A 19,765-nucleotide genomic window follows, 5' to 3' on the forward strand; every position below is an offset into this window, starting at 1 on the left:
AATAACTAACAATTCCTTTTATGAAGTAGTTAGATCCAAACAACTTAATGACTATTTATGACCTGACACATTAATAGCAGTTAAAAAATAATGCATGTCAACTCAACATAAGGGGAAAATATTTTTATTCTGTTCTGTAACAGCCACATGTGTGACCTTGCTGGGGACTGCATAGCTTCCCAAACTTGGAAAACAGACGGACGCTGCCACCCTCATTTCCATTTCTACACTAAGTTTTGGGTGGTACTTGTGTTCATGATCACAGTGACCAATAAGTACCCTTTCCCTCCTGTTCACAAAGACATGACGTCATTGAAAGGCCTGTAGCATGACCTGGCTTTGAAACCGAACTATCTTGAGCTAAAGGTTCTGACAGTGCTGAACACCTATCACTGTCCTGACTGCAGGAATGTAAAAATACACTGTCCTACCCACTTCGTTTGCTTCTGTGCCCTGGGGCTCCTCAGGGCCAGGTTGGGGAACCACAGCCCTCACTTCTGTTTCCACTGTTCGCAGTACCTGGGTCAGTGTGAAGCTTCATGATCAAAGCATACAGCACAGACGGATTCATTTCTGTCCTGCTGGTCATTTACCCATCAGCCAGTTTTCAGTGTCTGCGCGGTGCCAGACAAGGTGCTCGGACAGGGGAGGGGGGCGGGTGGCAGTGAAGAGTGGACTCCTCCCAAGGAGCTAGAGGCCGTAGGAGGAATTACAAAAGCCATTACAAAAGCTGGAAGTGATGCCTTTAGGGCGGGCCAGCAAACAGCTGGGGGCCACACAGCCTTTGCGGTGGCTACTCAGCCCTGACCCTGTCCTGGGAAAGCAGCCATGGGCTGTGCTTAACAGTGGACATGACTCCGTGGTAGTGAAGCTGTTTACCAAAGCACAGGTGCATGGGATTTGTCTCCTGGGTCCCAGCTTGTGCAACCCCTGCAGGAGGGGTGTGACTGCCGTGCCCTGGAGGGAGAGGGAGGAGCAGCTCACCTGCCAGATCCAGGAAGGTGCTGCAGAGGCTGTGTGTGTGTGTGCGGGGGGGTGTCCCAGGTGAATGGAGGAGGGTGGCAGAAAGCAGGAGAGAGGAAACTCCAGCCAGGAGTAAAAATATGTGCAAATATGGAGCCATGAAGGAGCCCGGCAGCTTGGAGAACGGCATCCGCTTTAGTGTGACCTGGAATAAGATTGGGGGCAGGGCACAAGCCTTTTCCCCTGGGTTAAAACTCCAGTTTCATGGATCAATTTTTTCTTTTTCTTTTTTGTTTCCTACCTCATTGGGGGGCTGAGTCGCATCCTCTCATAGCTTCCAGAGAACGGGTGCATGGCCAGGGGCTGCCACCTTCGGAGACTCAGTTTACTGCCTGTGTAGCTTGTTACCTGTCCTGCCCTCTAGGCTTTGTCCTGGTCACACTGCTGAAGCCACAAGGGGCAGCCCTCCTAGTTCTGAAAATCAGCTCCTGAAAGTCTGTAAAAACAGGTTCCCTGAGGATGAGATGTTGGTGGGGGAAGAGCAAATTCGGACCGTGTGGTGAATCACAAAGGGAGCAGACAGGTTTCACGTGTCTTTTTTTCTTCTCTTTTTTCTTTTCTTTTCTTTTCTTTTTTTTTTTCTTTTCTTTTCTTTTCTTTTCTTTTCTTTTCTTTTCTTTTCCTTCTCTTCTCTTCTCTTCTCTTCTCTTCTCTTCTCTTCTCTTCTCTTCTCTTCAAATACATTGGAAAGCTCTGTTTATGAACTGTTTTGGCCTCAGCTAAGTCCATTTGACATTTTTGCTTGGTAGAGAAACCAGGTCTATCACAAGCATAGTGTTCTATTGCCTTAATGTCTTGTTCACATTTTTCCCTGTAAATGTCAGGCCAAAGAAAGTCTCTTTTTAGCGTCCCGCCTCTTTTCGGGGACACGGGCAATGACAACTCTGCCTTTGCTGCTTCTCTGCCTGATGCTCACAGACCTCCTCAGAGGCGTCCCCAATCAGGGGCTCTTGCTGGCACTGACCCGTCTGCTTGCTGGTGGCCCGCCAGCAGGAGTGGAGCGGTCCAGCTACCTTCCGGAAGTTTCTCTGAGGACCCCTGGGCTGCACTGCTTGAGGCTGAAGCTGGAGGATTAAGTGATTTGCCCCCCAGTCCCAAGTTGATCCGTAGTGGAGCCAGGATGGCGGCCCAGAGCAGGGCCTCGGCAGCCCCACTCCCCCCACTCTCAGCCCCACCCGCCACTTCCTGGGACCACTTCTCTTTCCTAGAAGTATAAACTTGTACGAGGGACCGTCTTACGTCAAGGTAGTGGTTAGCCAGCTGGTGAATATGGCTTGTGATTATTTTTGTCTCCTTTATTCAGATATTCCTTTGCAAACACTATCTAATTCTACAGCATGAGCAACTGGCATTTTAGGCATTCCCTGAGTCCATTTTCATTGTGATAAGTGATTCCAATGACCCTAGAATTGACTAGGACGTTGCATCCAGAAAATAAGTGAGTGCTGTAACAATGTGTATGTTTTGGGTATAATTAGTTAAGCTCTTTGGGGTTCATGTCCTCGGTTTTTGGCAGTACTCAGCAGTAGCCAAGAAGAGTTTGGCCGTTTCCTTTCTCCAAGGAGAACATTTTTTGAATTCTCTTTTTAGGCTCCGCTTATTTAGATGTTGGATTTCCTTTGTGTTATCAAGTCCCCATTTCTCACAGCTCCCGTGACATTTTCTATTTTTGTCTTGTTTTTTTCTGAAAGATAGCTCAATGTTCTTATGTGCTTGGAAAACCTTTACTATCAGGCAGGGTGTTTAACTTGTAAGAGCTAACCTTATTTCCGATGATTCCTTTTGTTTTTGTGGCGGTGCTGTTTGCTGCGGGAACGCTGTTTAGAGGTGGTTGTCTGTTTTCTTTTTCCCTTTAGTCCTGTTTTTCCACGTTTTCCCCATTTCCTCTGGGAGTAATTTTTATTTTATTTTTCGGTTATCCAGTTTTCACTGAATCTCCTTAATGTTGTAGGCGCTGCCTATACAGGGGTGGGCAGAAGTAGGTTTATGGTTGTGCGTTTGCGAAACAACTCAGAACTATTTTTGCATTATTCTTTATTCATTATTTATTGCAATGTTTAGTTTAGTTTAATCTTCTGTAAACGATTTTTGTCCCCCGCTGTACGTTTTGTGATCCCTGGTTGTTCCAGGATAAAACTGAGCCACCCCTGGGCCTGACGAGGAGCGTTCAGTAGGCTTCATTCAACAAGAGCAGACGGGCGCACCCGGTGTCAGGGCAGCCCAGGGTCAGGGCGTTCCTCCGGCACCCGTGACTGCGGTCGCTGCTCCAGCTCCTCGGCTGGTCTTTGTGCCTTTGTGGAGCAGGGAGGAGGAGAAGCACAGCCAAGTTGACTTCTGTAAACAGGCCTTCGACTCCTTCAGTTTCAGCTCATAAGTCACGCCTCCTTCGTGCTCCCCGAGAGGCTTGAATGGCACTGCCTCTGCCATCGCTGCGTTTCCACCAAATCTCTCAGCTGCCCTTGCTTCTTACGGGGTCTCCCTGTACCTCCCACAATACACAGAATACACTTACAACACTTCCCATGTGCCTGGCGCGCTTCTGAGTGCTTTACATATATTTACTCATTTAATCTCCACAACAAACTTATGCATCATCCCCAGTTTACAGATGAGAAAGCCAAGGCACGGAGAGGTCAAGGTCACACAACAGGTGGCAAAGCTGGGGTTCAGACCCCATCTGTGTATAACGAGCCCACTGTCCTGCCTATCGTGCGTCGGTAAGACCCTCCCTCTCTGGAACAGAGCATGCATCTCCTCACCTCACGTCACCTCCTCTCTGGGAGCCTAGTCCTCCCCTCTGCTGTTCCCATCTGGGCTCCGTCCCCATGCCTCAGCTCCCCCACCCCCACCCCCGCCCCCCAAAAGCCTGTCCTCCCCACAGCAGTCAGAGAAGCCTTCCCAAAGTGCACCTCAGATCATGGATCGTCCCCGAGGAAAACACTCGGTGGCTTCTCATCTCAACCCCATTAAACTGCACATCTTTCCCGTGGCCCTGAGGCCCCTGTGGCCTGGCAGCCCATCTCCTGGGTTCGGCTCCCTCCTCTCGGCCCCGCCTCCTGGGAAGACGGTCCTTGTCTTAGGGTCTTTGTACGCGCTGCTGCTGCTGCTGCTGCTCTGTCCCCTCGTCTTGTCACAGTCATCTCCTTGTCAGTCAGATCTCAGCCCAGGTCACAGCATTCACGCACATGCGCACACAGACAGGACAAAGACTTCTAGTTTCCAAAGCACACATGAGGATCTTAAGTTTCTTATTTGTTTAGGGATGTGCCTCTTCCCACCAGAGTCTAAGGTCATCGAGGGCAGAGACTTCGGTCCAGTGTCGTGCCCCCAGTGCCTGGACGGGGACCTGGCACTTGGTAGGCGGCCGCAGCCCCTGCCTGCCGCCCGGCAGGACAGTCACCGCTCCTCCGCAGGCGTGCCGGGCCCCACTGCAGGGCGCGGAAAGCTCCTGGCTGCCGGGCCCCTCTCCCAGGACCGTTGCTGTAATGTGAGACCTCAGTCGTTTCTGTCATTATCAATATTTTCGTCATATCTGCAAACCACCTGTATTATATATTGCATTTTTTTTGCTCTTTAAACTATTTAAATATATATGATGGATGTCACAGTGTCAGTGGAAACCTGATATTACTTGTCATAAACAGGTGGCTACCAAAGTTAATAATTACTCATTAATTAAAGTGTCATTCCACGTGTCGCTTCAAGTTGTCACACTTCAGTATCAGGCGCTGCTCTGCTCTCCCCTCGGAGCATTCGTGTGGAGCACGGATCAGTGTGTCCCATCGTAATCTTAGGCTTGCAGCCTGCCGTTTGAACACTGACCCGATAAAGGACCAACAGCTGTGACTGACGGCTGGTGTCTCCCAGAGCCAAGGCAGCTTCAGCCTAGCGCCGCCAAAGTCACTAACGTGCCGCGTGTGTCAGCAGTTGCGTGGACCCCTTGCAGTGCTGGTGTGCAGGGCACGCGGCGTGGGCGTGGGGGGGGCCGGCACACCGTTGGAAATTCTCCTCCTCCTCCTGTAGGACTGACTGCGTCGTGCGGGATGGACATGGCCTTGTGTGTGAGACGACCGTCCCAGATGGGGGCCAGGGGAAGAACGAGGATGTCTTCGGCTTTCCGGTGGTTCTTAGCAACGCTTGTTCTTCTCTGTATGATGAATCCAGCAGATGGCCAGAAAAAGGGTAAGTGCGTCCGTCCTAGAGCATGAACCGACTGCGAGGCAGGCTTGAGTCTTCATCGAGGTTAAAATCTGCTTCTTGGCAAGCTTTCTTCTGTGTACTTTTGGTTGTATTTTTTCCTCATTTACAAAAACTAAGGTATAATTTGCATACACTAAAATCCACCCTTTTAGGATAAAGTTCTGTGAATTTTGACCACTGTATCCAGTTGTATAACCACCAGCACAGTGTAGATACAGAACAGTCATATGGCTCCAGGAAGCACCCCCCCCCCGTGACACCCCCCCTCCCCAGTTCCCCTCTGTGGTCAGCCCCTCCTAGCCCCCCCCCCCAGCCGCCCATGAGCAGTTCTGTCTGCAGCGCCTCTCAGAATGTCGTGTCACTGAAATCAGATCTCTCTTTCGTGTTAATCTGTTTTCATCTTATTTAACTATTTTAAGAATGTTTGTCAGTGTTACCCAGCTTATTTCTGTAAAACATTATCCTTCTGCCCCTGGGTTTAGTTTTTACATTATTTCCATAATTAAACATCTTCTCATTCCCATAGCATCACCATTAAGTAACGTTAGGATCATTACCCATCATTTCTCACGCGAGTGCTTCTCATGCCTTGCTTTTGTTGTCCACGAATAGCGTGATCATTTATCGCCGTAGTAAGCGTAGCGGCGTGCTGCAGGATTGGGGTGACGCGTTTGTGTGCCGCGGGACGGGAGGGCGGGAGTCACCGATACGGTCCGAGATGGGATGCCCCTTTCTACCCTGGAATTGCTTTTTTCTCCTCCTTCCCTCACTTCCTTCCCCTTTTCCTTTCACCTTCCCTCTTTCTCTGCTCTGGTACCCTCCTCCTTCCTCTCCCTTCATTCTCCTTTTGGAACGACACCTCTTTATTGTGTAGTGCTTACCTGTTCCCTGCCGTAATGCTCTTTTATAGATACGAGTAAGTACTATTAGATCGTCATCTTCTGAAGTACTTGTGACTTTTCAGTTGTTCAGGCCCCCATGAAATATATACTTTTCAGATACTTGTGTGAGCTCATTACTGTATAAATTTAATATGCTTCATAAAAATCTAAAGGTTGGTTATAGGGTTTCATGTAGGTGGCAGGCTGGTAGCCAGCAGCGAGGCAGGAGGGCCTGGGAGCGTCTAGAGCTGTGCTTGTGGGCGTGGGAAAGACAATCTTTACTTAGAGTTATGATACTTCCCCGTGTCCCCCCGCCCACATACACACAAATGGGGCCCCCTCTCCCTCCGCCCCCGCTCCCCCCGAATGAGGCTCTTGGAAATGAAAATTCTCCCAGGCCCTCTCTTGATCCCATCACTGGATCAACATAGGTGCGCCCCTGTATTTATCTTAATTGTCTGGAAGTGGGATTTTTGATAGAAGCCTAACCCGAAGCGGTTTAGCGGTTGGCCCACTTTATCAGGTTACCGTGGAGCTTTTTTAAGCCGCGACTACAAAAAGAAATAGGAAACCAGTCACCTCCTGTGACTGTAGGTTCATTTCAGCTTTACAAAGATCATGGCCCCTCTGCAGACGCACGTGCTTGTACTTAAGATTGAAAACAGTTTAACTTACTTCTTACCGTGCAGTTAAATTATTAAGTGGTGTGTGTGTGTGTGTCTGTGTGTCTGTGTGTGCTCGTGGCTTCTCCCTCTCCAGGGGCTCCTCAGGACTTCAAGTGTGTAACTAACAACTTGCAAGTGTGGGACTGTTCCTGGAAAGCACCCTCCGGAGCCGGCCGCGGCGCCCTTTATGAAGTCTGCATTGAAAACAGGTAACGGGAGTCCTTTGATTAATTTACGGCTGCAACCTAAAACTGTTCTCTTTAATTTCAGAGCATAAACCTTTCGTTCTGTGAATTCTTAAATGAAATTTGAAATCTTAGCTCTCTATTTCCTGAAAATTCTGAATCTTTCATCAGTCACGATGGAGGTAGACCTTTCTCCTGGGCACCACGGTGTTTTTATTCTATGAACAAGGAGCAGGTAACACACCTCTCTGGTGCTCTCGGTTCTGACCTATTTGCCCGTATCAGTGAGGTTGGAGTTTTGTCTGTACGTGACAGGAAATGTCAGTGATTACAGCTTCACAGATAGCCGTGTGCTCTCATGTAAAAGGCCTGGCGTAGGAGTTCAAGGCCGGCCTGGTGGGTTATGGCCACAGGAGGCCCCGGGTCCCCCACTCACACTCCTCTGCTGGCTCTGGCGTGTGATTTCATGGTTCAGGCTGCGGCTTGAGGAGCAACTCTCAGGTGCACATTCCAGAAAGCAGGAAGGGAAAGAAGGATGCTTTTCTTTTTTTTTTTTTAGTATTTTAACAAGGTTACTTTATTTTTATTTTGTTATTTTTATCATTTTATCTGTTTTTAGAGAGAGGGGAAAGGAGAAAAAGAGGGAGAGAAACATCAATGTGCAGTTGCCTCTCACATGCCCCCAACTGGGAACCTGGTGTGCAACCTAGTCATGTGCCCTGACTGGGAATCGGACCTGCAACACTTGGTTCGCAGGCCGCCGCTCAATCCACTGAGCCACAGCAGCCAGGGCCTAGGATGCTTTTCTTTAAGGAGACCTGTAAGAAGTCCCCCATAAACACCTCTGCTCACAGGTCGTTGGCAGAACTTAGGCAGATGTCTAAGCCTAGCAGTGTGGGGGCTGGGCCGCGCTTTCTCCTGGGGGTGGGGTGGGCAGCGGGCCCAGGTGGACGCTGGGGTGAGGTCAGTCAGGGGGAAGGGGAGGGTCCGTTGGGAGGCAAGTGGCAGCTTCTGTCACACTGCCTTCCCCTCTCAGGTAACATTGGAGTGGGCTGCCCGCTCTGAAGTCTGGAGGTGAGGCCTCTGGGCTGCCTGCAAGCCAGAGCAATTCCCATGCTTCCCCTGGGGCCAGAGGGCATGGCGTTGCCTAAATATAATAATTCCAGAGGATTCCGCACTCAGCTCCCAGCCCCAGTTTGCTGAGGAGCGGTCCTAATGGAAATGGACTGCATGTGTAGGGAGATGCACTCAGAGCTTTCCTCCTTCAATGTACTTCTGCTGAGCGTTGTTCTCATGGCTGGGGTGTAATCGAGCAGTATGGATGCGTTTGGCTGTGTTGCAGAAACAACTCGCAGTTCTTTCTTTCGTTCCTGCTGCAAAAAGAAAGGATCATTTTCTGCGTGGGTTCTGTGTGGTCTTGGGCCCGCTGGCATGCCTGCCCTGTCTCTTCTTCAGGGCCCCAGGTGGCTGGAGGGCGGGAGCAGAGCCTGGGGGGCTTTCACAGCTTCCTTCCTGGAGTGAGAGCTGTGACTTCCACTCAGATTTCCCTGCAAATTAAGTCATATCGCCATGCCTGGCTCCAGAGGAGCGGCGACGTGCGGTCCTACTGTGAGTCCAGGAGGGGAAAACCTCGAAGATGTGGCACACAGTCTCGCAGGCCACACTGAGAGGAAGTGCCTGCTGACGCCCCGGAGTGGCAGTGGACAGATCCGGCCACGGGGTCGGTGCTGACAGGATGCACTGGCCAAGGAGTGTGGGGCAGCCCCGAGGGACTTCTCGGAGGAAGTGTGCCTATGGAGGAGGAGTACTCAGTTTTCTCAGCAGGAAAAGGGCAAAAGGGCATTCTGGGCTGCAAGGATATTGGGCACAATGCATGAACGAAAGAAAGAGCCCAGTGTAGAGAATCAGGTGTTCTGATGCCGGAGTGGAGGTCCCTAGGGATCACTCCAGTCCCCCAGCCGAGGGGGTTTTCAGACGCCAGCCAGACCAGAGGTGGAGGTGAGAGAGTTTGTTAGTGAAGCGGTGGGACCGAGGGGGCTGCTCCACCGGCAGGGCTGCCCTCTCTCCTTACAGGTGAGGTGTGGGGGGACCCCAGCTGCTCTAGAGGCTGAGCTTGTGTCTGTTTGCAGTTTCTATGGGAAATTGCTGGTTTGGGGAAATAGAGCGTGGGGAAAAAAAACGCTGCGGTTAAGTCGAACCATTATGGGGTATATTTTGTAGAATTTTCTTTTGTGGTAGAAGTAAGCATTTGTGGTATGGGCAAGCTTTTGGTAGGACTCTTATCTCAGGCTCTGAGTCTGGCATGGCTTCACTCTGATGTGTTTCGTTCTTACGCCCCTTCCCTAGAGTAGTTCTGTGTTGCTGACACCAAAAGAAGCCTCACTCTTTGCACTGAGAGGAGGTGAGCGAGCCTTTCAGGTCCTCAGCCCCGAGTGAATACTGTGAACAGGCCCCTGGAAGGTGCTGGCGTGGGGCAGGGATGCAGGAGCCACCAGGAGTCCCTTTGCTCAAATTAAAAATTTCTTAGGACGCCCTGGCCAGTGTCACTCTGGTGGTTGGAGCGTCGTCCCATGACCAAAGGGTTGCAGGTTCGATTCCCGGCCAGGGCACGTGCCTAGGTTGTGGGTTTGATCCCTGGTCTGGCTGTGTCAGACCCAAGGGGCAGGCACGTGCAGGAGGCGATCAGTTGATGCTTCTCTCATATCCTCGGTGTTTCTCTCTCTCCCTTCCTCCTCCCTTCCGCTCTCTGGAGGCCATAAAAAAAATGTCCTCAGATGAGGATGAAAGAAAAAAAGTGTATGGGAAGTTAGAAATGTGCGTGAATTAATAGTAAAATGAATGTAAATGTCTTTCATAAGGGTCCACCGGCCCACGGAACCACAGAGGAAACCATCTCTTTTGTCTAAGAGACAGTGGGTGGGGAACTAGAAGCATTTTGAAAGCAGAGCTGACCAGAAAGGTTTGTTGAGCGAACCATGAGCCAAGACGAAGGAGCAGACAAGTTGAGGGCGTGTTTTTAGGGGCAACAAGTAGCCAGTGTCCTTTCTGTGGTCAGCATCTGTTAGAAGTGAGGGGTGTTTAGAGAGGGGTGTGTGTGCAGCGGGAGGGAAGCCTGCAGAGGGCACCTGGGCGGGGTTGGGAGCCGCGCTGCAACCCTTATTCGCAGAGAAAGCACCTGCGCTTCCTGCCCCAGCATTCTAGTGCGGTCTTCACACCTGCCCTGAGGCACTCGTCGTTAACCTCCTCCCTTTTTTCAGTCCTAAAATGCAGTATAACTATCATGTTTTTGAATACCAAAGAGCATGTTTTCCAGCGCATTTTGTGGTAGCCAAGTTTTAACGGAAATTGTACTGCTAATCTCATCTGCTGATTAACATTTGATTTCTTATATTGCAGGTCCCGTTTGTGTTACCGATCGGGGAAAACAAATACGAAAATCCCAGCTCTTTTACCTGGTGATCATGAAATAACGATAAGCCCTCTACGCGATTTTGGAAGTCCTATAAGTAAATTCATACTAAATGAAAAAAATGTTTGTAAGTATCTGAAAGGAAAATACGCTTGGGAATAACTCAGAACAGTGCCTTTGCTGGCTGTGTGGTGCTTCGTAACGGGCAGAGATTGACCATTCTTTGGAATTTCCGTTGGTATAGGAATGCTGTCATTTCCCGGCAGCTACCCTCTGCGTGAAGCACACTGTCCTCAAGGCCAGCGGTTTTCAGCTGATGTCCTGCAAGAAGCTTTTAAAACGTGCAGTCCTGATTCTTTAGTCAGGGACCTCTTTTCCTTTAGATTGTCCAGTTAAAAAATGACAACAGCCATCACAATAATAGCTGTGTAGTGCGAGTGAACCAAAATTATACCAATTTTTCTATTGTCAGATTGGCAAAAGTTATGTTTTCTGGTCTGTCGCAGCTTTTTGGTAATTAGTTTATTTCTGCCACAAGATGAAAAAGGTTGAAAATTGCCGCTCTAGTCCATTGAAATAGGTGCCCCTGAATTCAGGACTCTTCCCTCAGTTCTTCTCGGTCCCTTTGCTCCTTGCTCTAGGAAGTAACCTTGGACCATCCCCTCCCAGAGGAGGCCCCGTTCCTTTCCCCTTAGGCCATGTATTCTTCTCCTCTGGGACACTTCCCACTGTTGCATTAATAATCTGTCACGTAATCCTGTGCTCACCACGTGAGAGTAGGTTCCAACAGGCAGGACTTCGTCTGCCACGCCCAGCACCTCCCCCGGTGCCTTGCACTCAGCAGGCGTCTTTTGCAAATACGTTGATTGCATATCTCAGGACATGTGCTCCATGCTGAGGGGAAGCACGGAACAACCTGGCAGACAGAGAGGGGCGCTGCTCTGCCCTGAGACCCTAAACACGCCAGGGGTCTTGACTCTGAAGGGCAGGGCAGACGGGTTAATGGGTTCCTGACAACGTGAGGGCATGGGCATCATCATCGTATTATAATGAGTCCTCTGAGGATGACTGACTTTGAAGCAAAGGAAAGAAAATAAAATTAACCTGGTGATCTGTCCAATTTCACAGATGGATGCCTGTTTGGAGTGGTCTGTGTCTGGGATAGTTTGAAAGGGTAATAACAAAGCATGTTCCCCAGGAACTTCGTGTGAGGCTGTTTTATACAGATCAGCCGTGATCCCAGTGCTCCCAGAGAAATGCTGTGAACATTTCAGTATGTTTTCTGTGTACATAAATGTAAGCCATAAGGTTCCTCTATAAGCTGCTTAACAGAAGACATAGATGGATTTTCCAGTTGTTATCTAAGTATAAGCTGCATAGTGTTACATTGAATGAAGACACCGTAATTAGTTTTAAGTGATTGGTTAACATTGAGAATTTTTATTCCCAGTTTTTCAATATTATAACCAACATTTTAATGAACATCCTTTGCACATACATGTTTCTGAATTTGTGTGATGTTTTTCTTAGGTTAAACCCTTAGAATTGGGAATGCTGCATTAAAGAAGATTCCACTGTTTATGATTTTTAACATCCATTGCCACTTGTTCTCCAAAACCTTTGAATCTCTTTATATTCCCACAATCATCTTCCTGGAGGGGCTTGTTCTTCCCCACCCTGGCTGGGACTGGGTATTTATTGTCCCTCTTAGTTTTGCCATTTCAATCTCAAGGCCCCCAAATTATAGCACAGCTGTCTTTGCATTTCTGTGATTTTTTTTAAAAAGTATCGATCATTTTTACTTTTTTCTGAACAATTTGTATCCTTTGAAAATTTTCTTGTGCTAAAATTATGGTGTTTTATTAATTCTGTCATATTTGCTACAAATATTTTTCCAAGTTTAAAATGTTAACCTTGTGGTATATTCCACACCACAGGTTTTCATTTTATATAGAGTCCCTAGCTATTTTTCTAAATAAGTTTTTGGTTTTGTTTTCCATGCTTGATTTAAATCTTTTATTCATACGGAATTATTTTGTTGTAGGGTATGAGGAACCTAACTTAATTTTCTTCTAGATTTAAAAAAAATTCCCCAGGACTCTCTGTATTGTCTGTTCTTCCGTAGTGAGCAGAAGGCTCTGTCTGGGAAGCTACTTGGAGATGGCAGAGTTGGACAGAAAGCATCAGAAAGGCAAATTGAGAGACACTCTAGCGGACTTACTTAATAGTTAATTGTTCTTTGCATATTATGTAATTTATTGGTAGCATTTTTAATAATGGTTTGATTGTGATTTGAATATTAGATGAACAGTATCCCAGTACTAAGATATCACTACAACTAAGGTAGTACTGATAAGGAAATTGAAAAGCAAGTTGGGTGAATATCAGAGAGGGAGGTGGATGCCTCAGCAAACCTTTGGACACCTGCTGTGTGCAAGAGAAGCTGAGGAATGAGGAGTGGCGGTGCATTAGAGGGTCTGGGGTCTTTGGCAATTTGCCATTAAGTAAAAGTATGAGAAATTAAGTTTTCTCCCAATCTTAAGATGTCTTCAAAAGTGTATGTATAAAAAGCAAACAAAATGTTTAACGTGCGTGTGTGTCTGTGTGTGTGTTTAGTAAGTTTCTAATTGACAAGGACAGGCACAAAAATAATCCTTTCTAAGACTGTTAATGTCTGAGTTTCTTAAAATAACCTGAAAATTTGGACCTGAGGCCGCATAACTGCTGTGGATTCTATGAAAGAGCTGGAAAGGCTCCCACTTCTGATGTCTTAAGGCAAAAAGAACATGGAGGTTTGGGAGAAAAGATGGTCTAGCTTTAAAAAATAAACAAGGTTGGTGAGATTTTTTTCACAGCTGGAAAGTTCCTCATTTCTAGAAAGCAAGTTAACATTGTTCTCAAGTGTCTGTTTCAACTGGAAAGAGAAGCAGATGGCAGTTCCTGGGCGCGTCGGGGAACTTCCCACGCATGCTCTAAAGGAAGCGGGGAGGAGTGTGTGTGTGTTTAATCCCCCCATTTATAATGACTGCTTGTAGCCTGAAATCTTGGACAGGACTTACGTTTTAAAGAGTAGCCCCACCACTGTTTAGATAAAATGTAAATCATGTGGACCTTTCAGGGAGGAAAGCTTTTAAATGGCTGAATGTTGCCTTAGCAAAGTACTCCCATGTTTCATAATCTTAAAGTTACTACATCTCGGTAACTTGAAACATTTGAGAGAACCGCAGTCCTGGAATCCTCTGCCCCGTGTGGCCACACTGGTACCTTGAACTTTCCCTCTCTTGGCACTAAAACAACTCCTTTCTCCTCATTTGCTCCTTTTTTTTTTAGGAGCAGTGTCCCACCTGACGCTTCTCCTGTGAAGCGTCTTCCACGGTGCTTAGCGGAGTCACTGGCCTTCTGGGTACACGGATCCTGTGTCCTGTGCAGCCCTGAACTTGCCTCATCCTCCCTCACAGGGGACTGTGGTCAGCCCCTGTAGTTACATTTAGGCAGGGCTTATTTTTAGGTTCCAAGATGAATTTATTATATGGGTCTGTTTGGCCGTTTTTGTTGTTCAGCACATTCAGCTCCCCTCTTGCCAGGACGTCATTTCACTGGTCCTTGAGCTTCGTGGGAAAGCCACTCGGATGGATGTGAGGCCTGAGAACGTGTGTCTGTGGGGGTCTTAACTTCCCGTCACTCACTGTCATTGAAGGAGGGCACATGCAAAAGCGAGAGCCCCAAGTTTCTCTGCCACTCATACCAGCAAGCCTACATCCATAGAACGGAACAGGCTCCTACCTTGTGTGTTTTCCACTGGTCCCCCCAAAACTCAGTGACTTACCTGTCCCTTGTATATATATATATATATAGACTTGAAGATTTTGAAGGTTACCTTACTTTTTCTGCTACTTTCTCTCTATCTTCTGTAATGTATCCCCCAAAAGACCTTCTTTCTCCAGTACTGACGGTCGGTCCCCTCACAGTATCACCGGTCTTTCCTGTTCTCTGTGAACTCTGTTTTGTTTGCCTAGGTGACAGCCCATTTCTTTTGGTCTCAGTGATCCTGGATTTTCTTTCTGCTTCTGCGTCCTTCCATCCAGAGTCTCTGGTTTCTTGACCATGTAACTGTCTGCCTGTAGCCTGCAAACGCGCTTTGGCTGTTCTTTGTGTGTTCACGTCCATTTCTGCAGCTGCACTGAGCACATTGCTCCAGAATGTGTCCACGGTCCCACTCCGCCGTCTGCAGACGCCTCTGGCGATGGCCTCTTCTTCCTGGTACGTGGTCGCCTGCGTCTCTTCATTCACAGTGTTCCCTGAGTCCTTTTGCCTTCCTTGCTTTCCTAGGCTAGAAGCCTGAGGACATCTTAGATGTTTGCCTTTTTATTATACTAACTAACCCTTCATTTCTTGATACAGTCGCTTCTTTGAAATGCCCACCAGCTTCTGTCCCGTCTTTCCCATGTAAGGTATTGTGCGCCAGGCCTCCCTGCCCTGGCCCGCCCTGCTCCAGCGGTCCCTTGCTTGATCACCTTATCTCTGTCTCAGTCCCCTGCAGGCCGGGTTGCACACACACCGCTGCTCACCTAGCCCTTCAGAAGGACTTGTGGATTTGCACGTAACCCATTGGCTTCCTCCCTCAGTGTCTTGGCCTTTGCTGTCGTCCTCCTGCTGTTTACTGGTACCTGTAACCAGGTGGGAGTGACTCCCCCCAGCACAGGGGCTCTGACACTCTGAGCTGAGTGGGAGGGCCGCAGAGAAAACACACAGAAAATTGGAGCAAAGCAAGCTTTCCAGATTCCGTCGTTTTCTCTCTGCTGTGGCCTGCTTGCGGGTCCCAGGCCCGATGACACCAGAGTGTGGCCGTAGCCCAGTAGCCGTGAGAAGAGCTGTGGATTTGAAACAGCCAGCTGATAAATAATTTTCTCAGATGTAGCCAGTGAATCACTGGGAGGTGTTTATACAAATAAATCCATGTGTGCGTTCTCTATTTTTAGTAACAGATTCAAGAGTTTGCTTTTAATTTTTAATTTTTTATTTTTTGATCAGTATGGAAGGGAGCTTAAGAGGAGTTGACTGATGGAATTAGCAATATGAAAAATCATTACTTATTTTACCAAGTTTTATCTTTTTTTTTCTTTTTTAAGCCTTCATTCCAGACACTCCAGAGATCTTAACTTTGTCTGCTGACTTCCCAACTTCCACGTTACACCTGAAGTGGAAGGACAAGGGTGCTGCTTTCCCACACCACTCAGATGTCATTTGGGAAATTAAAATTCTACGTAAAGAGAACATGGAAGTCGTGAAATTAGTAAGTCTCAATAAAGTAGATTTTTTTCTATGGCATTAAAGAAACGTTTAAAATGATTTTTAACGTCGCATTAGTGAACCTTTGAATTATTAAGGAAGTAGAGCAGACATCTTTTCAGGGTTCATTAAAAACTATATGCGGTGACTCAGAAATCACTCAATGATTAAAATAATGTGCAGTCATTATAAGAAGGAAATTAAGGGAGGAATGAATGTGATTCTACTACTTGAACACAGTAAACATTGTCTGTGTATTCTGGTCTCGCCATTTTATATGCATAAAATAGAGGTGTACATATAATTTAGTTTGTTATTTTTGCCTTTGTCTAATATAATAAACATAAAAAGAAATGTTTTGAAACATATTTAGCCATAGTAATTGTTAGTAAAATTTGCTTAAATCTGTAAGTTTGAATATATCTTAGTCTGAAATAACGTTCTTATATTTAGTAATACACGCTTTTATTCCCTCTTATTTTTTAAAATCCAGTTTTGAATGGTCTCCTTATGATCTGGGTTCGTGATAATTTTCCCTTTTATCCTTTTACTCTTCCTTAATGGATTTGAAATATACTTCATTGTAGATTTAAGAATTAGAATATCATCTCATAATTTCACAGTTTATTTGCCTCAGTACATAGATAAGATAGTAAAGATGAACAGGATATTCTGTTTCATAGTTGTGTCTAATTTTTCCTTTTGACAACAACCTAAGTATTACATTTTCCTAAGTATTACATGCCTAAAATGATACGTCATAATTATTGTTAGCATGTATCTAAAGCTTCCAGAGTTCCTGACACTGTCGTAAAAGCTCTGTGTATGTTAATTCTTCGCATCCACACAATGGGCCCACAAGCGAGGCACTATTAGCATCATCCTCATTTTACAGATGAAGTTGCAGAGTCCCAGGAGTACATAACGTGGTAGAGCCAGGACTTGAACCCAGGCTGTTTGGTTCCAGAGTCTGTGCTCTTATCTACTACCATTTATTTTATGTAATAAGGATATATTTTTTCATCTGAGTTGCCCCCCCTTTCTTTTCACCTATCCAAAGTGAACCTACATTTCAAGACTCAAGGAAAATCCTACCCCTTATTTTAAAGCCCACGCTAATTCCCTCAGCCTGACATGCTCTTCCTTTTCTTGAATTTTAATGGCAATTCTTGCCTGTCCATCTAATTTACAGCTAAACAGGATATAGCTGTACACTGTTGTCTTAAAATTATTACTTAAAATTACATTGAGTAGCTTTGTATTATGGCTCAATATTTTGTATTCTGCATTCTTAGCTACTGGTGTTGGATAACTTCTTGAGACCTTTTCTCATCTGAAGTGGTGCTAATATTTGCTCTAGTTAATGGTAGGATATTTACAAAGCTGCTAAACAATTATTAGCTGTCATTACTTCCTTTGTGGGGTAGATTATTTTTAAAAGTAACTCAGGGATGCTAGAATAAGAGGAGTTCTCTTTGAAGTATGAGTGAAATCAAACATGAATGAACGGAAATATTAATTCTAAAGTTATATGACTCATTCATAACAACATGGCAAAGGAAAGATAGTAATTCTGTACTGTCAGGAATACGATCTTTGAAGAAAAACCTTTGGGGGGATACAGCAGGAGGTAAGAAAACAGGGATAAAACAAATTCATTTTACAAAGTGAAATAGAAGAGGGTAAGTGATCCAGGTCCATAAAAATATGACATTTTTATTTATAATTATACATTATTAATATTAGTATTTGTTAGATTTGCTTATGATCAGTCCCTTTGTGACAGGTCATAATTCTATTATTGTAAGTAGTTTAACAATCAAGAAGAATACTGTACCTTAGCGTTTTCTTAATAAGTTTCATTTACAGTCTTTTCATTTATAACTTGGCAGTTTCTGCCCATGGCCTCAAACGCAGCCGTAGAAGCTGTGTGTTGCTCAGACCAGGATGTGGACCACACCTGGAAATTAGGTGGCACCTTTTCTCCTCCCATTTTTCTCTTCCTTTTTGTTTTGAGCAATGTTTTATTACCGTTGCACGATGGAAGCTGAAAATTCAGTCGCCTGTCAACTCCCACCCTAGGCACAAACACCCACATGCTTGTGCTTGTGTGCTTGCTTGCTTGCGTGTGCTCTCCCTCCCTCCCTCTCTCTCTCTTTCACACACACACATTTTTAAAATCTTTTTTTCAAAATTGTTCTGTTATAATTTTTGGTAGACAAGTATTTATTGTCAGTATTACAGTTGTATAAACACTGTTTACAACTCAACCAAGCAGTGTATACTTTCCTCTTTCTTTCTTTTCTTTTCTTTTCTTTTCTTTCTTTCTTTCTTTCTTTCTTTCTTTCTTTCTTTCAATTTCTTGTGATGACTTAACATTTGTATTTTTATTTATTGCTTCCTTACTTTCAGTCCTAAGGTCTCCCCAGATTGTGTAAGTCTCCTGTTGAAATGTCCAAACATACTAGTATTTTATCAATTATATATTTGGGAATAGCTCTCTGAGGGTCTTCTGACTTACTTCCCAACCCTTTTCAAATAAGGGCTCGCACAGATACTGACAATAGTCATGTAGCACAGAGTATGATAAGTAGTTGAGGATTCTTGAGGCCAGAGGTTTCTCAGGAGTGCCAGTTCACCCAGCTCCTACCAGTCAACCCTAGGTGCATCCATAACCCGTTTAAGACAAACCCCAATGTCTTCCGGCACATTCGTCAGGACAGTGTGGTCCAAGGGGTCTCCAGTGTCTTCCAGGGGATTCCTTTTACGTTTTTCTTTCAATGGATTCTGTTATTCCTGAATCCCCTGTCCTCCTTTTATTTCTTTATTTTGGTAAAAGCATATATTCTAGTAGTTATTTGCTATTTATTACAGATAATCTCGGCTAGTTAGAATGGTAGCTTGCAGATAGATATTTTATTTTTTTTAATTTAAAAGACTATTGATTTCAACTATTGAAGATGTACAACAACTGGAACTTTCACACACTTCTGGTAGAAATGTAAAATGCTACTTGATGAATACATCGAGACTTGACATTCTTAAAAATGTCTTTATTCTGCACTTACTCATGCTTGCTAGTTTAGCTGGGTATAGAATTCTAAATTGTCTCAAGATTTTGAAGTCATTGTTCAATTTTTCTTGTCATGGATCTATCTTGACCTGTTGTGCTAGATGAACACTCATTTTGGATCCCTTTCAGTCTGAAAAAACATGTCTTATCAGCTCATGAAATTTTCTTTATGTCTTTGATTTTCTTATATCTGTTTTTTCTTTTTTTTTCCCTTAGAACTTCTGTTCTTTTAGAAATTTGACCTTCTATACTTTTTCTCTAATTGTCTTATCATTCCTGCTCTCCATCTGTATTTTGCTCTATTTTCTGAGCAATTTTTCTTAAGCTTTATCTTGCAGTCCTGCTATTGAATTTCTGTTTCTATTAATATATATTTTTAATTTACACAATATACCTTTTTTGTTCTCTGTTCTTTTTTATTAAAAAATGTATCCTAGCAATATCTCTTCTAATCTCTGAGGGTATCAGTGATTAAAAAAAATTTTATTTTTCCTTCTGAGCCTTCTGTTTCTTCAAGTTGCTTCTTTTTCTTCTTTTATTTTTAACATTTTGATCTTTGACATTTATATTGGAACTTTTTCTCCACTTTCTGGTCATCTTGGTTGCTGCATATTTAAGTTAGTGGCTCTTAAAATATAAGAAAAATCTAATTGGAACTTCTGTTTGCCTAGACGAGGCTTGTTGACTGAGGCTCATCATAAGTAATTAGGATGAGATATTTAATTATCAATATTATTATTTTAGTCAAAACCTTAATATTTTATTTTATTTTTTATCTTGACCTGTTCATATGTTCCTGAAAAGTTTGTTTAGACTCCTACCTGGGGAATATGAGCGTGGCCACCACTGTCGGGAGCTGAGTAGGGGAAGGAGACAGGAGTCTCACCCTAGCCTTCAGAATGCATAGGTTAGCAATCCCCCTATTGTTGGTGCATTATTCCTTGTTCTCAACTTTCCTTGAGGTTCTTCAATCCAGAAGTATTCTGTTTTACTTTTCTAGAGAATAAATGTACATTCCTCTGCCAAGGTCAAAAGGGTAG

The 19,765-nt window shown here is 45.2% G+C and overlaps 1 protein-coding gene across 1 annotated transcript in view; it reads left to right on the forward strand.

The window, feature by feature from the left end:
• Positions 1-19,765, forward strand: part of LIFR (LIF receptor subunit alpha) — a 65,855-nt gene that overhangs the window by 16,598 nt on the left and 29,492 nt on the right. The window contains exons 2-5 of the mRNA XM_090276162.1: positions 5,047-5,205; positions 6,858-6,978; positions 10,351-10,490; positions 15,493-15,656. Of these exons, the coding sequence (XP_090132288.1) occupies positions 5,067-5,205; positions 6,858-6,978; positions 10,351-10,490; positions 15,493-15,656 (564 nt within the window). The 5' untranslated portion in view covers positions 5,047-5,066. The remainder of the gene's footprint in view (positions 1-5,046; positions 5,206-6,857; positions 6,979-10,350; positions 10,491-15,492; positions 15,657-19,765) is intronic.

The sequence above is a fragment of the Furipterus horrens genome, unplaced genomic scaffold, assembly GCF_987537825.1.
Source record: "Furipterus horrens unplaced genomic scaffold, mFurHor1.1.pri manual_scaffold_5, whole genome shotgun sequence".
NCBI classification, from domain to species: Eukaryota; Metazoa; Chordata; class Mammalia; order Chiroptera; family Furipteridae; genus Furipterus; species Furipterus horrens.